This window comes from Macadamia integrifolia, chromosome 3 (genome assembly GCF_013358625.1).
Source record: "Macadamia integrifolia cultivar HAES 741 chromosome 3, SCU_Mint_v3, whole genome shotgun sequence".
Taxonomy (NCBI): Eukaryota; Viridiplantae; Streptophyta; class Magnoliopsida; order Proteales; family Proteaceae; genus Macadamia; species Macadamia integrifolia.
The window spans coordinates 30,061,805-30,075,480 of NC_056559.1; the positions used below are offsets into that span (position 1 = coordinate 30,061,805).

Consider the following 13,676-nt stretch of genomic DNA (forward strand, 5'->3'; position numbering starts at 1 on the left):
AACTTTAAAATGACCTCCCTCTCCTTATTTTATTTAAAGCCTCCTGCAGAGTCAAAAGGGTACCGTGCAAAAGACGACCATTTTTTTAGCTTACCAGCTACCCCACCCATTCTTAATTTCTCTACTGGAGAGAGAGAGAGAGAGAGAGAGGATGGGAGAAGAGACAAGATAGAGGTTTGAATTTTTTGATTGGTGAAACCTAACTCATTCAAATCAACATTTAATTAGATTACACTACACGTATACTAATAGTAAAACTAGCTTGTTTTTCTGTTGTTTTAGACTCGGAAGGTCAATGGAGTTTCTCAATTTTCTTGTTTATCTTTTCTCTAACCTAATTGTCAAGGGCTGCCTTTAATTAGCTTCTCTTGGCCTTAATTTCCTTCATTGCTTATCTGTAATCCTCTAATTATCACTCTTTTTATATCCATGCATTCCCTTTCTCTCTCTCTCTCAATGAAAATGCTAACCTCACAAACTTTTGATGTTTAAAGCGCCACGTCAATCATTTGCTGTTAAGTTTTTTTTTTTTTTTTTTTTTAAGTGATATGTGGATCTTGAGCAGTGTCCATCAAGTTTCCCTGATTGTTGTAAAACTTTACTGGGAGGAGCAAAAATAGAAGACTATTGATTCTTTTTGGTATCATCCTTGTTTATTCTCTAGAGTTTTCACTTTCTCCGGAATAGAAACGGCAAAAGGGGCCTTGAGGGACTATTCTCACTCTAAATAATTATGGGGACATTTTCGTTTAAAAAAAATAGTAAGATTCCAGGAAGTGGGATTGGACTCTATTAGTTCCATTATTGTCAGAGTCAGTCAATACATTAAAATCAATTACAATCAACTTGAACCTTAGAAATCGGCCAATTTTTTTTAATTAGGGATCGGATCCAACAACTTCTAATTTGATTTCTCCTCCTAAAAATTTTGTTGGACCTATCTAGGCCCCATGGCATGCACCGTGAGTCCATAAACATCCAAATCAGCTCATAAAATCCTCTTTTGGTTAATTCAAAATTCAAATAATCAAAAGTGGAGATCTTCTCCAACTTAGTGACTTTCACATGAAATCTCACTGTTCATGGGATATTAAACCACAAATCAATAGTGCATTAATTGCTTCAACCCATAGTCGGAATACCGATTGAATGGTGATATCTCATATGGAGAGAGAGCGAGAAAAATGTTGATAAGGGTTCACACTTTCCCCTTAGAAATATGAATAAAAACAATGATTTTGTGTGCAAAACAAAGATTGAGACCCAATTTATTAATACCAAGTGATACTAAAAGATATCGATGTCAAAGAATGGGACTATATGTGTTCGTAGGTACCAGACATGTCTTGGGATAAGACTTTAATATTCATACATTAATACATTTTTATATACAAAGTCTTAATAAATGACAAATCTTTGTGATGAATATCTTCTAATTTCTTATTCAAACTCATATCTTTTCTGTATCGTAAACATAACTCTCTAGCTAGGCCCACATTATATATTCTCTATTTTTAATCTTCATATTATTGGAGGATACAACACGAGATTAATGCTCTCTCTCTCTCTCCTGCACATATAAGAATTTTATTAACATAGTACTATAAATAGCAAAACCTTAAGCCCCACCATATATTAATTAAAGCAACCATCATCAATAATAATAGATGGAATGCATTGTGATTGGTTGGTTTTTCCTTTTCTTATTTTTAAAACCTAATCTCCATTTGTGTTTATTTCAACCAATGGAAGGTACAAACCCTAGAAGTTAGGCTACAAATTATCAATTATTCTAATGCTACAATGGCTCTATATATACTTCTTTTTTACCCACCCACAAGTAAATGTAAATTAGTAGATTAATAATTTAATTAATGTATCAATTATATTATTTGAAGGATTCTCCTATATTTAAGGATATTTGACACCTTCCTAGAAGTTTCAGCAACTTATTTAAATCACACAATAATTTTTGTAATATTTCTTTTATAATTTTGATTGATAATCGAATGGTGGGTCACGTCCCAAGTCTCAAACGGATTTCACGTTTTTTCTTTACCCTTCCAAGTTTTGGAGAAAGTTTCTTACTACCAAGGATGAAGAATTTTGTGTTTGATATAAATTATTGAATATATTATGAGTCAAAAAGATCCAAATTCCGAGAATACATACTAAACATAGCCTTATTATTGCAGCTTTACGAGGGAGTATATGAAACCAATTAGGCAATGCCTGGTTGTAGAGAAACATGAGCTTCTGATGAAAAATACCTGTAAATGTGAATATCTCACTACATTTCATGGACAATATCTGGGTTTGGTTCATAAGAGGACACATCAAAGAAATGGGTAAAACCCATCAAGTAAATTAATGAACTCTGATAAGTAATGTGTTAATGAACTAAGTAAGAAGAAGGAAAGAGGCAACCAGAGAGAAGAGATGGAGATGCAATGTACAAGGACCATGAATGGCATTTTATGGAGCTTAGTCTCATTGGTTTTCTTTTTTCTATACAACGATTGATGTGACAACAGATCTGTGATCCACCGTTGGAAACTTCGAAATGCAGTTTCATCTTAAGAAAAGAAAAAGAAAAATAAAAATCAAATCAAATTGCAGTAGTGGTCCTCCTGGTTCATCATGAAGCTAGCTTCTGTGGTCCATCTTTCATGGTCCGGGAAAAGAAGGTCAAGGTGGTCTTGTCTTTAAGAAAAGGGATTGATCGATGTTAGATTAGCCAATACAAACGCAGGTCCTTGAAATCTTTGTGGGAGTTGGGTCCCAATAAACCAGTGGATTTCTTTGTTAGTACCCTACAGTATATATGTACTATCCATACTATAAATTCATGTATAGAATGTAAGGGAGAGAGAAGGCATTTAAGGGTTTAGAACTTGGATTTATTATCTAAAATTTACCATAGTTTGTATGCATTTCATCTTTCTGATAAAGAGCAAAGTCAGCTCATGTAGGTTTTTATTTATTTTATTTTTTTGTTTTGTTATCATGTAGGATAGTATTGACTATTGAGAATTCTTAGAAAATTTCTATTTATGTATTTCTTTTTATTTTTGATTAATTTCCATCTCATTAAAACACAGAAGAAAAGAGATGTTTGAATTCTAATCAACAAATAAAATTACTGATTCGAAGAAATTATTATAAAACATTATTTTTTTTCTTGAAAAAAATTTCCTTTCCTTGAATCCAAGATGCAGAAAATATAACTTTTTTGGGTACCTAGTAAAACTTGTATCTTGTATTTTTCGTGAAAATTTGTATACCTTGAAAAAAAAAATTTTCAGTTTCCTTGAATGCTTTCCTTGTATTTTTTGGCTCTCATGGTTTAATTAAAATTTTACCCAAAAAAAAAAGTTTGAGTAAATCTAAAATAGCTCTCATATGACTTAATTACAGTTTGTGGTTTGGACAAGTCAGGCTTAGATGCCCACAAAGCCAGTCATCTTCTGATTGTATTTCATTACATTGTTTTTCAGTATTTTACTATGACTTTGGAATTTGGATTCTTTTGAGAGAGAGAGAGAGAGAGAGAGAGAGAGAGAGAGAGAGAGAGAGAGAGAGAGAGAGACAGAGAGAGAGAGAGAGTACGGGCTTATTCATGATGGAAAGTTGTAACATTAGCTAGCTATTAGCTAATCCATACAAAAAGAGGTTAGAAGAATAAGAAGAGATTGAAATTAGAGAACCATCCTTTGACTTTTGTATCTCTCAATAAATATATCCATAGCTTTCCAAACTCCAGAAGCCCACAAGTCTTCCAAATTAGTAGTGGCTTCACCACCACAACACCTAAGCTCGTTTGAAGACTAGAGAGAGATTGATTGATTCCTCTAAAAGGGTTCTTGTCTTTCCAGAAAGAAACACAAGAAGATCAATATTGTGTCAAGAGGGGAAATGGGGAGGGCTCCTTGCTGTGACAAGGCAAACGTGAAGAAGGGACCATGGTCACCTGAAGAAGATTCCAAGCTCAAGGAGTTCATCGAGAAGTTTGGGACTGGTGGTAATTGGATTGCTCTTCCACACAAAGCTGGTAGGATTTACTCAGAAAAGAGATGAACCCTTTTCATAAAAATGGATTTTGATTTCTGGGTTCTTTCTTTTTTCTTCTTCTTCCAAACTTTTTTTGTGTTCCTGTTTGTAAACTTGAATGGGTTGGTTCTCTCAGGTTTGAAGAGATGTGGGAAGAGTTGCAGATTGAGATGGCTTAACTATCTAAGGCCAAACATAAAGCATGGAGAATTCTCTGCTGATGAAGATAGGATTATCTGTAGTCTCTTTGCTAGCATTGGAAGCAGGTAACCTTCAATTTCTTTCTTCCCTTTTTTTCATATGGAACTTATTCTTCTTCTGTTGGTTTTGTCTTATGGAACTTATTCCACACAATAACTGCAGATGGTCAGTGATAGCTTCTCACTTGCCAGGCAGGACAGACAATGATATCAAGAACTACTGGAACACAAAGCTCAAGAAGAAACTCATGGGTTTTGTCCCTTCTACTTCCTCTCAGAGAAAGCCCCCTCAGCAATCCTTCCCATTTCAGCATCTTAAAACTCTGTCATCATCTCCATCACTATCTTCTTCATCATCATATAAAGGTAACAGTACCACTAATTACTACACCCCAACTGAATCTTTCACAAGCCCTGAACCCATTTCTATCCCAACAAATCTTCTGAGCAACACCAACATTTCTATTACCACAACTTATCCCATTCTCCAAGCCCAGGAGATCAGCTTAGTGAGTCCCATGTACCAATTCCAAGTTAAAGACAATCTCCTCATGTTTGGAGGCACTGAACCAAGCTGCAGCTCTTCTGATGGGAGTTGCAGCAACCAGATCAGCTATGGCAAAGAGATTGAATTTGAATATGGTGGTGGAGGAGGTGGTGGTGGTGGTGGTGTTAATGCTGCACAGCATCAGCAGCATCAGCAGCATCAGCAGCAGATGGGTCTGGGGACTTATCTTTATAATGAGATCGAAGAGAACAAGAAATTCTTGGTGGGTGGCAACAATGGAGGTCATGGGATTGATGGGTGGACTGAGAAGCCAAATGGGCTATGGGAAGAAGAAGTTCCATTAGAGTATGGACTAGAGGAGATCAAGCAACTCATTAGCAGTAATAATGGTAATTGTAACAGCTTCTTTGTTGATGACAACAAGACACAAGGGAGGGTCATGTACTATTGAAAGTTTGAAACTGACACTGACTGTATGCAAAAATCAGAAAAAAAGATTTGAATCGGGTAAGGTGAGAGGAGAGGGGTTGGAGGACTGGACATTCATTTGGTCAGATCGGGTAAGTGGTGACGGGAGATTGACTGAAGTAAGAGAGAGAGAGAGAGAGAGAGAGAGAGAGAGAGAGAGAGAGAAGTCTTTTTTGTTGTTTAAAAACCTTTTGATAGTACATTGGTAAAAGCTTCCTTTGTGCATTTCTTTTTGGGCAGATAAGTATGTGTGTGTGTGTTCGTACGGTTCCACTTAGCTATTTATCAGAATTCAGAAATTAAACGTCATAGGAACTGGAGAATACATCATCATTCAATTCAAGAATCAAATCCAAGCATGACACTGTTTCTTCTTTATTTTCTGTGGATATTTCCTTTTGTTATTTAATAACTCTCTCTCTCTCTCTCTCTCTCAATTTTCTTTTCAAATTTTATATTCTTTTAACAGGTCTGGCCAAGCTGCCTGCCATGGTTGGAAATTTTGGACTTGGTTGAAGTTCATATTAAAAAAATAAAGATTTCTTCTCTTGATTATATTGAAATAATAATTTAAAAAATAAACTAAATGGTTAAAGAGATTTTCTCATTAACACTCCTTAAGATATCATTTAATCATCCAATAGTTAAATGAGAATCCTTATCACGGTCTTCCCTCTTATTGTAGATCAGGTGAAGCGTTTCCCACAACATTGGCGTGGGAAAGTAATATTAATAGAAGGCTTACGATCAATTTTGTTAGTAGGAGACAATAAGAGTATCATGAATTGTCAAGGAGGAGAGAGACTATGAGAGAGTGATCGGTTTCATCGGTAGGAAGTAGAGGAAAGAGATTGTGAGAGAATTTTTCACTGTGACTTTGTGATAGAACTTTTTTCTATAATTTATTTCTTAATTTGAAAATCTGAATCTTGTGACATTTTTTTTTATGGACTAAGTTTTTCTTCATTTGTGGAGTAAAGAAATCTTTCTCCACTAGTAATATGACCATGTGATTGGAATCATGTGTTTTATTAAGTAAACTCCCACTCCACACTATACAAGATTGAAAATATATTTCATAATGCTAATCCAGAGGTCAGGTGTCCTCATATATGAAGATTCCCTATCACCATGGTATAGAGAAACTTGGTCTTTTTTCTTCAATAATTTAGAACAAATTTTTACGGTTGAACCATGAAGGTCCAAAGGTCAGGTTTTTCTTTGGAAGGTAGGGAGAGGAAGTAGATAACAACAAAAAACTTAAGACCTAGTGAACATGAGTTTTTTGCACACTATAGCTCAACAACTGCACTAGGTACTTGTTGTTAAGATAAAATAGGATTAAAAAATGATTTCTTATAAAGTCTAAATGCTTTGTTTTGGGTGCAAGATAAAGTCTTAACACTTGAAACTTGATTATGGGTATGATCACGTTTTTCCTGAAAATGACTGGGAACTAATCCCACTTGGGTTGCAAAGTTTTGAAAAATTGGAGGGAGTGTTTGAAGTCTTCTTGAACATGGTAACAGTGAAGCTCCTTATTGGGAAGCAGTCTAGGAAAAACAATCACAAGATTTCATGCCTTAAGGCTTAAGCGGCTAGCACTGATTGTTGGGTTTTTTGTTATGTTGCTGGTCCCCCCCACCCCCTACCCCCTTTTTCCCCCTTCTTCTTCCCCTCTGAAGGTTTAAATTATTGATTAGACTTTGAAATCTATGACATTTGTAATATATTAGTGTCGATAAAAACAAAACCACATACACAGCAGATCAAAGAGGCATCGGGAAAAGCTTGTTCTAAGAATGTCTTTTCTAGTGGAGAGTACAGGTCTAAAGGTAGAGAATTCCTGAATGATTCTGAGGTTTGACAGTTTGTCATGAAAAATCCATTTTTAATGTTTTGATTTGGTTTCTTGAAAATTGGAATGAACCTTACCATGATACCATCCTCTGAACCAAGAGGCTGATTTTGTACTTCAAAGTCACAACCTCAGTAATGGGTTTTCTTTTCCAGTTAATCAAATCAATTTAAATTTCTTCACCATCTGGGAGTGAGGAGCAGTAGAGTCACTAGAGGTCTGTTCTGGGCCTGGTACCTTCAGTTTGACAAGCAGCTTAGATAGATTATCACTACCATATCCTTGTCAGCCAGAGTGATTGATCTGGAAAACCAAGGAACATGTCCCCATGAGGGGTTGGGTTTGTTCAAGAGGACTAGGTTTTGACAAGAATTAAATTGACCCAACCAACCGATGGATCCAGTTCCTATGAACTTTTGTTGGTAAGAAGTTACTATGAACAATGAGTATGAAGGAGAGGAATGATTTGGAAGATCAGGTCACAGCTTACCCTACAAAATACTTCACAAAGCCCAATTTTGATCCCTTTTCTGGAAAGCCAAAGGCCATACACCCCTGATGATATAGTATGCAACTAAAACCCTAGAAAGGAAATGTGTTATGGTCAGGAACAACCTAGGGTTTCAAAATATATAATTGAAGAAACAAACGCTACTTCGTTTAATTAGGGATACAGACTCAGGCATGGGCCGCACGGCAGCCCTTGCAACTTGCAAGCACCTTCAATGGCCGCCGGCCTTCTTGACTCCAAGGGTGTCGTGACTCGTTAGTGACCTAGACATTTTGTCGATCAACTCTCTTGCATTCCACGTCGTTACAGTCATGACCCGTGATCAATGGCCAAGAAACTCTCGTAGGGACAAAAGGGGGTTTGTACCAAACCATTTTTCATACGAACTTACTCAAATTCTTAAAAAAAAAAAAAAAAAAAAAAAAAAAGAAAGAAAGAAAGAAAGAAAGAAAGAAAGAAAGAAAGAAAAAGGAAAAAAAGTAAAAAAATCCAACCTTGCTCAAATGAATAGGAGTTTTTTTTTTTGGTTAGAAAAATGAATAAGAGCTCGAAATATATCAACTAGAAAGGTGAGAAGAAAAAGAGAAAATTACAATAGATAGAACTCAGAAACACTTGTTACCTATTGGCAGGTGTTAAAATCAAGCCTGAATCAATAAAATCGATCAAAATTGATTGGAAAAAATCAGATCAAATCAAAAGGATTGGTTCTAGACTGAGGTATATTAAGATCGATTGAAAACCAAACTAAATCAAACAATCATTAATTAAATCAAGACCAAACTGAATGATACCGATAAAAATAAGTGATTATGAAGTTATACATATATGAAATGATTATTTTTTATTATAAAGGGAATAGTTATAAATCCATAAATATGAGGTTATAAATAGGGAAATTGATTTGTAAATTATAACAATGCTTCCATTGATCTCCTTCTTTACTATTCAAAATTAGTTGGATAGTAGGATTCATTTTGTGATTTCAATAATAATTATCTTCTTGGTAATTAGTTATCCATTGGTTTCAATATTAGTTATCTTTCAAGTACAATGATAAACCATGATTTCGTCATAAATTTAAAATGTTTTTGTCAAATATTTCGACACCAAATGTAAGATTTCATTGGTTCAAGTTCGATAATAAATCGATCTAAACCGATATTGAAAAATCGAAACCAAACCAGACCAAAACCAAAATTCCTTAATGGATTGATTTTAGTCTCCCTCATTCCTAAACCGAAGCAAATTTAGCCCGATCAAAATCAAACCAACCCGACTGATTGACACCCCTACGTATAGGAGTGAGGCAGGCCGATTGCTTTGAAGGCGTTTCTATTTTTTGTAACTTTAGTTCCTACTTTTTAAAATTGAAAAGAATATCAGGGATTTTGGAGCAAGCTACGGTTAATATTCTTAGAAAAAACCTAATCTTTATCTATCTAATTGGAAGAAGATCAACATCTAGTCCGGGAGTTTCTTTCTTCCCTTTTCTCATAAAAGAAAAATAAAAATAAAAATCTAATTCTATGTAGTCTATGTAGTCAGAAGGAGATCAACACTTAGCCACCCAAGCAATGAACAACAATTCGTCTCAGCCTTGCCTGTAAGGTGGGAAGGTTTTGACAGATGGAGCTCCTCTACGGAGAGGTAGGGGTGGCAGTGCACATCTAACAGTCTAAAATACTTTGGGGCATACGCCCATGTGTTGTGTTCTATGCCTAGTTAGCAATTCAGTTGAATAAAAAATTTCCAAATTAAATGAAAAATTCTGACCGAATTAGAATAAAAAATAAAATTCGGTAAAATTCTCGATTTTTTCTAAATTGAATATAAAATGCAAATAAAGCGTGACGATGGATTAAACGGTTAACATTAACCCACTTAAAAAAAAAAAAAAGAAAAAAAAAGAAGAGAGCAAAACCGAACTTCGAAGTAGGGTTTTCACTTGCCCATCTTCTGGTTTGCATTTGTCTTGGACTCTTGCGGCTATAGGCTACCTCACTCATCTGAAGTTCTAAACTACGGCCTCGTTCCGATCCACTTCCTTTATGTCGGAATCTGCTCTAATATGAGTTGATCAATTGAATGGTCGAATTAGAAAGCCTAATTTGTGCATGGATGTTCCTAAAAGTGAAGAAATGAGGAGAAGCCTTGTTCACTGAAACCACATCTTTGCATTAGAAAGTAGAATCTGCCTCCGTGGTTCTGTTGCTTCCGCCATCGTCGTCCTCGTTCGTCTCTCAATCTCCACTGCCATACAGTTCTGCGATCTCTAAGATCGTCTGGGCTACGATCAACCTCTATGTATCTCTGTTTTCATCTTATTTTTTTAATCTTGTGAGACGAGATAAGGTTTCCTGCATTAAGGTCAGAAATCAAACTCTAATGTCTCTTCTCAAAATCCCTTTTTTTTTTTTTGTTGTTTTGTTTCATAGATTTGGATTTTTTTTTTAATTGAATGAAATTCATGCGAACCCACGATTTCTTCTCCCATGATCTATCCCTGATAACTATTTTTGCTGGAGTGGGTTTAATTTCAACCACTATGTGAATTGTGAAGTGAATATGACCATCGATACATGCCCAGTGATATTGGATGAAACCTTTGCAGATTGAGAGGGCTACAATTTCCATATTTCAGGGTTTTAGATTCTTAAATAATGTACTTACATTCTTCTGTTACAGTGATACCAGTAGCTTGCACTTTATTTTTTTTTTAAGATCAAACCATGTAGTGGATTCCTTTAAAAGTAGTCCTAGAGCTTCGGAACATTCTCAAGGCTTCTTCATTGTTGTTTGATTAGTGTTTAAAAGTGATGAATTGTGGCTTGAATATTAAAAAACACGTTATACTAATAAGATTTATTTATTTTTTCTTGTGTTTTGGCTTGTATTGTATATTTGAACTACAATAATTTGTTCTTTCTAGGTGTAGATATCAAGTTAATTACTTGATAAATAAAAAAGGTGCAATAAATTATAAAAATAACTTTCAAATTTTTTGCTCAACTTTTATTTTTGTAATCGAATAATTCCCAAATCCGATTTTTATTTTGTCCACTTTTTTGACTGAACTCTTAAATTAACCAACCAAATTATTCCGAATAATATTCGAATCCGAATTTGCTAACTAGGGTTCTATGTCCAAAGTACTCCAAACTTATGGAAGTGTACTACCACCCTTGCCACACCTTAGAAAATTCAGGATCCTGTTATGACTATCACCAATATTTCTAATAATTTTTAATTTATGTGCCAACTATCCCACCTTGTATAGGCACCTTGATTAGGGCTTATTATTATTTTTCTTCATTCTCAATCGTAAGATTATAGGGGTAGGAATTAAGAATTTGGATTTTTATTTAATAAATATGTGATGGAAGGACAAGAGTTGGATGATTAAATTAAATTTAAAGTTTCTTATTTTATTGAAGACTTGAAGAACTTTTACATTTTCAAGTTTTGAAGAGGATGTAATCGTACAAGTTGAGCACACCTCATCCTCTATCGTTCTTGGAAGAGTATAATAATTGATTCCATGTTTTCGAAATTGCATCAAGGAATCTTATAATAGCCTCTTTGAAGTTTGGGTCATCAGTAAGAAGAAAGTCCAAGTCTGTTAACCAAATGCATTGACCAAGTGATTAACAAAAGGAAAATTAGGCAAAGGACAAAGACAGAATATACCATTTCAATTAAGTAAAGAATATAATCTACTGAACAATTAATGATTAAACCATTAACACAGCTTACGTGAATTAACACTAGATGGAAGAGACATGCTGAAATACCACATTTAGGTCTCTCACATTTTTTTGCAACTTAGCTTGAAAAGTTGGACTCAACTTCAATGTTTTCTTAGCTAAATTACATCTATTCTCTCTTGATGACTCATACGATATGCGAATGAGTTCTTTCAATGCTCCAGAGGATATGAAGTCCTGGCATTGTCCTCTGTAGAAATCATCAGATATATAAGTTATTTGGTGTTTCTTAATCACTAATAATAATGAGATGGGAAGACATCAGAAAGTAAAATGTTCTAAAAATGTAATTTAAAAGACACTTTTTTCTTAAAAGATATACAATGAGAAGGGAAAAAAAAGAGCCATAGCTCTTTCAAGGAAGTGTATGTACTGCAAAGATGGCATATCTGGAAAGTGTAAAACGTAATGCTAATTCTGAACCCACTTTTATTTAATGGCTAAAAAGACACTGATACATCAAGCATCAACACTGATTTAACTCTATACGCAGAAGGAAATGGACAAGCAAGAGAAATAGGGTGAATAAATATTAACCAGATGCTTGTAATTTATAGTCTGCTTCTTTCAATCAACCATCATTATTCTGAGCTGCGAACAATATTTTTTGCTCGATCACAGAAGAAGTAAAATGATACTGAATCCAAACAATGCTCACACTTGTAAGAAACTGCTCGACTTACATGTGTCTTATGGGTCAGGAAAAAAAGTACATATAGCTACATATTACTCTTAAGAAACCCTCTTTTTTATTTTTCTTATTAACTCAAGCATTTGTCATATGAAAATATAATCAAACCACAAAGTCTTTAATAGACTTAAATCTTGTTTTTTAGGGTTCTTAAGTGTCAAAGTGCAGTCTGAGAATCAAACTCAGGACTTCCTGCACCCAAAACAAGAATCATAAATATTATGCCCCCAATAAAACTGCCTTACTGTGTGCTCTTCAACAATCCATTGTGCCAGCATTTTTTTTTTTTAATTTGATTTGTTCTAAGAAGTTAAATATATGAAGCTGGGAAGGCTATTAGTGCATGGATCTACAAATCCTGAAAGTTCTCTTCAAGTTATCATACTGCACAACAAAGTTTACATTTGATTTGCCAAAAATAAGGACTTAAACAAATGCAGCAGAAATTAAAATTTTTGGGTGTTTGTTTTGCTTTGGAATCAACTATTATGTAATTTGGGACTAGAGTTGTAGCACTTATATTTTACTACTAGTCAATTAATCCCTAAGGCAATTAAGAGTAGAGTCGAGTGGACAACAACATCCAAAACCTTATTCTAACTTAATGGGGTTGGCTACATGGAGATTCCAAGCAAGGATGAGCACGAGGATCCATGCAAAAAGATTGACAAGTTATGGCTCATTATTATAAGTGCTGGCTATCAACGTGACACACCATTACAAATCAGTCACAGGCTTATAACAACAGACTATAATAAGATATCGGTTGTCTACCTAACATACCATATAGATTGGTCAGTCAAGCCAAAGTGTCCTACATGCATTACGTCCAAACCAAGACAACCTACTTTTATAAAAGGAGGAGTGAGATAACGAATTCTTGATAGCCCCGCTAAGCATGAAAGTAACAACTTGAATATATAATGCCCTTGTTACGACTTTTAATCCATTTATGTGCCTCGCTATAGTTGAGCTGAGTGGACCATTGAGCCAAACCTTTTCAGATGAGGCAGTGGTTACTAACCAACCGAAATACCAAGTAGGAAAAGAAAGTGCTGCTCAATCCTCTTCAACCAGTGGTCACCACAAGCCACAAAAGTTGACCTGATATCATGAGCAACAAATCAAAGTTTCGGAAACATCTGGGTTTTAGACCCATCCTTGATCCAAAAGCCAGGCTCTTTCTTCTGCTTTGGCAAATAAACATTGTACATCTGATATGCAGGTGGCCCGTTCACACTTGGCCTAGCCCTACGAATCTCATCCAACATGTTTTGGTAATATCATATGACCCTGTGGTTACATTGGCTGGAATGCCATGATAGAAAGCCCACTTGGAGAAAGCCATTCCCACTGCTTTCTTTAGATTGGTCCATACTTGCTTCAACTTTAATTGTCATGAGTCCTGCTTCCGAAATAGTGTAGGATCAGCTTGAAGAACTTCAACATTATGGTTACGAATTGGTGGTGGGGGTGGGGCTTGGTCCCTCACACTCTAGGACCTCAATGGAATCTCGAGCTCTCTATGTCTCAACCTCCTCCTCCTCGTCTATGGCTCAGGGTCTTCTTCATCCTATCAAGATGAGCCAACTCCCCTAGCCCTCTGGACACATCTTTCCTCAT

The 13,676-nt window shown here is 35.3% G+C and overlaps 1 protein-coding gene across 1 annotated transcript; it reads left to right on the top strand.

Moving 5' to 3' along the window:
- The first annotated feature begins 3,785 nt into the window (after positions 1–3,785).
- LOC122072661 (transcription factor RAX2-like) lies at positions 3,786–5,542 on the top strand. The gene is made up of 3 exons (XM_042637041.1): positions 3,786–4,051; positions 4,187–4,316; positions 4,414–5,542. The coding sequence occupies exons 1-3, from the start codon at positions 3,916–3,918 to the stop codon at positions 5,207–5,209; spliced, it is 1,062 nt and encodes a 353-aa protein (XP_042492975.1). The 5' UTR covers positions 3,786–3,915; the 3' UTR covers positions 5,210–5,542.
- Positions 5,543–13,676: the final 8,134 nt, after the last annotated feature.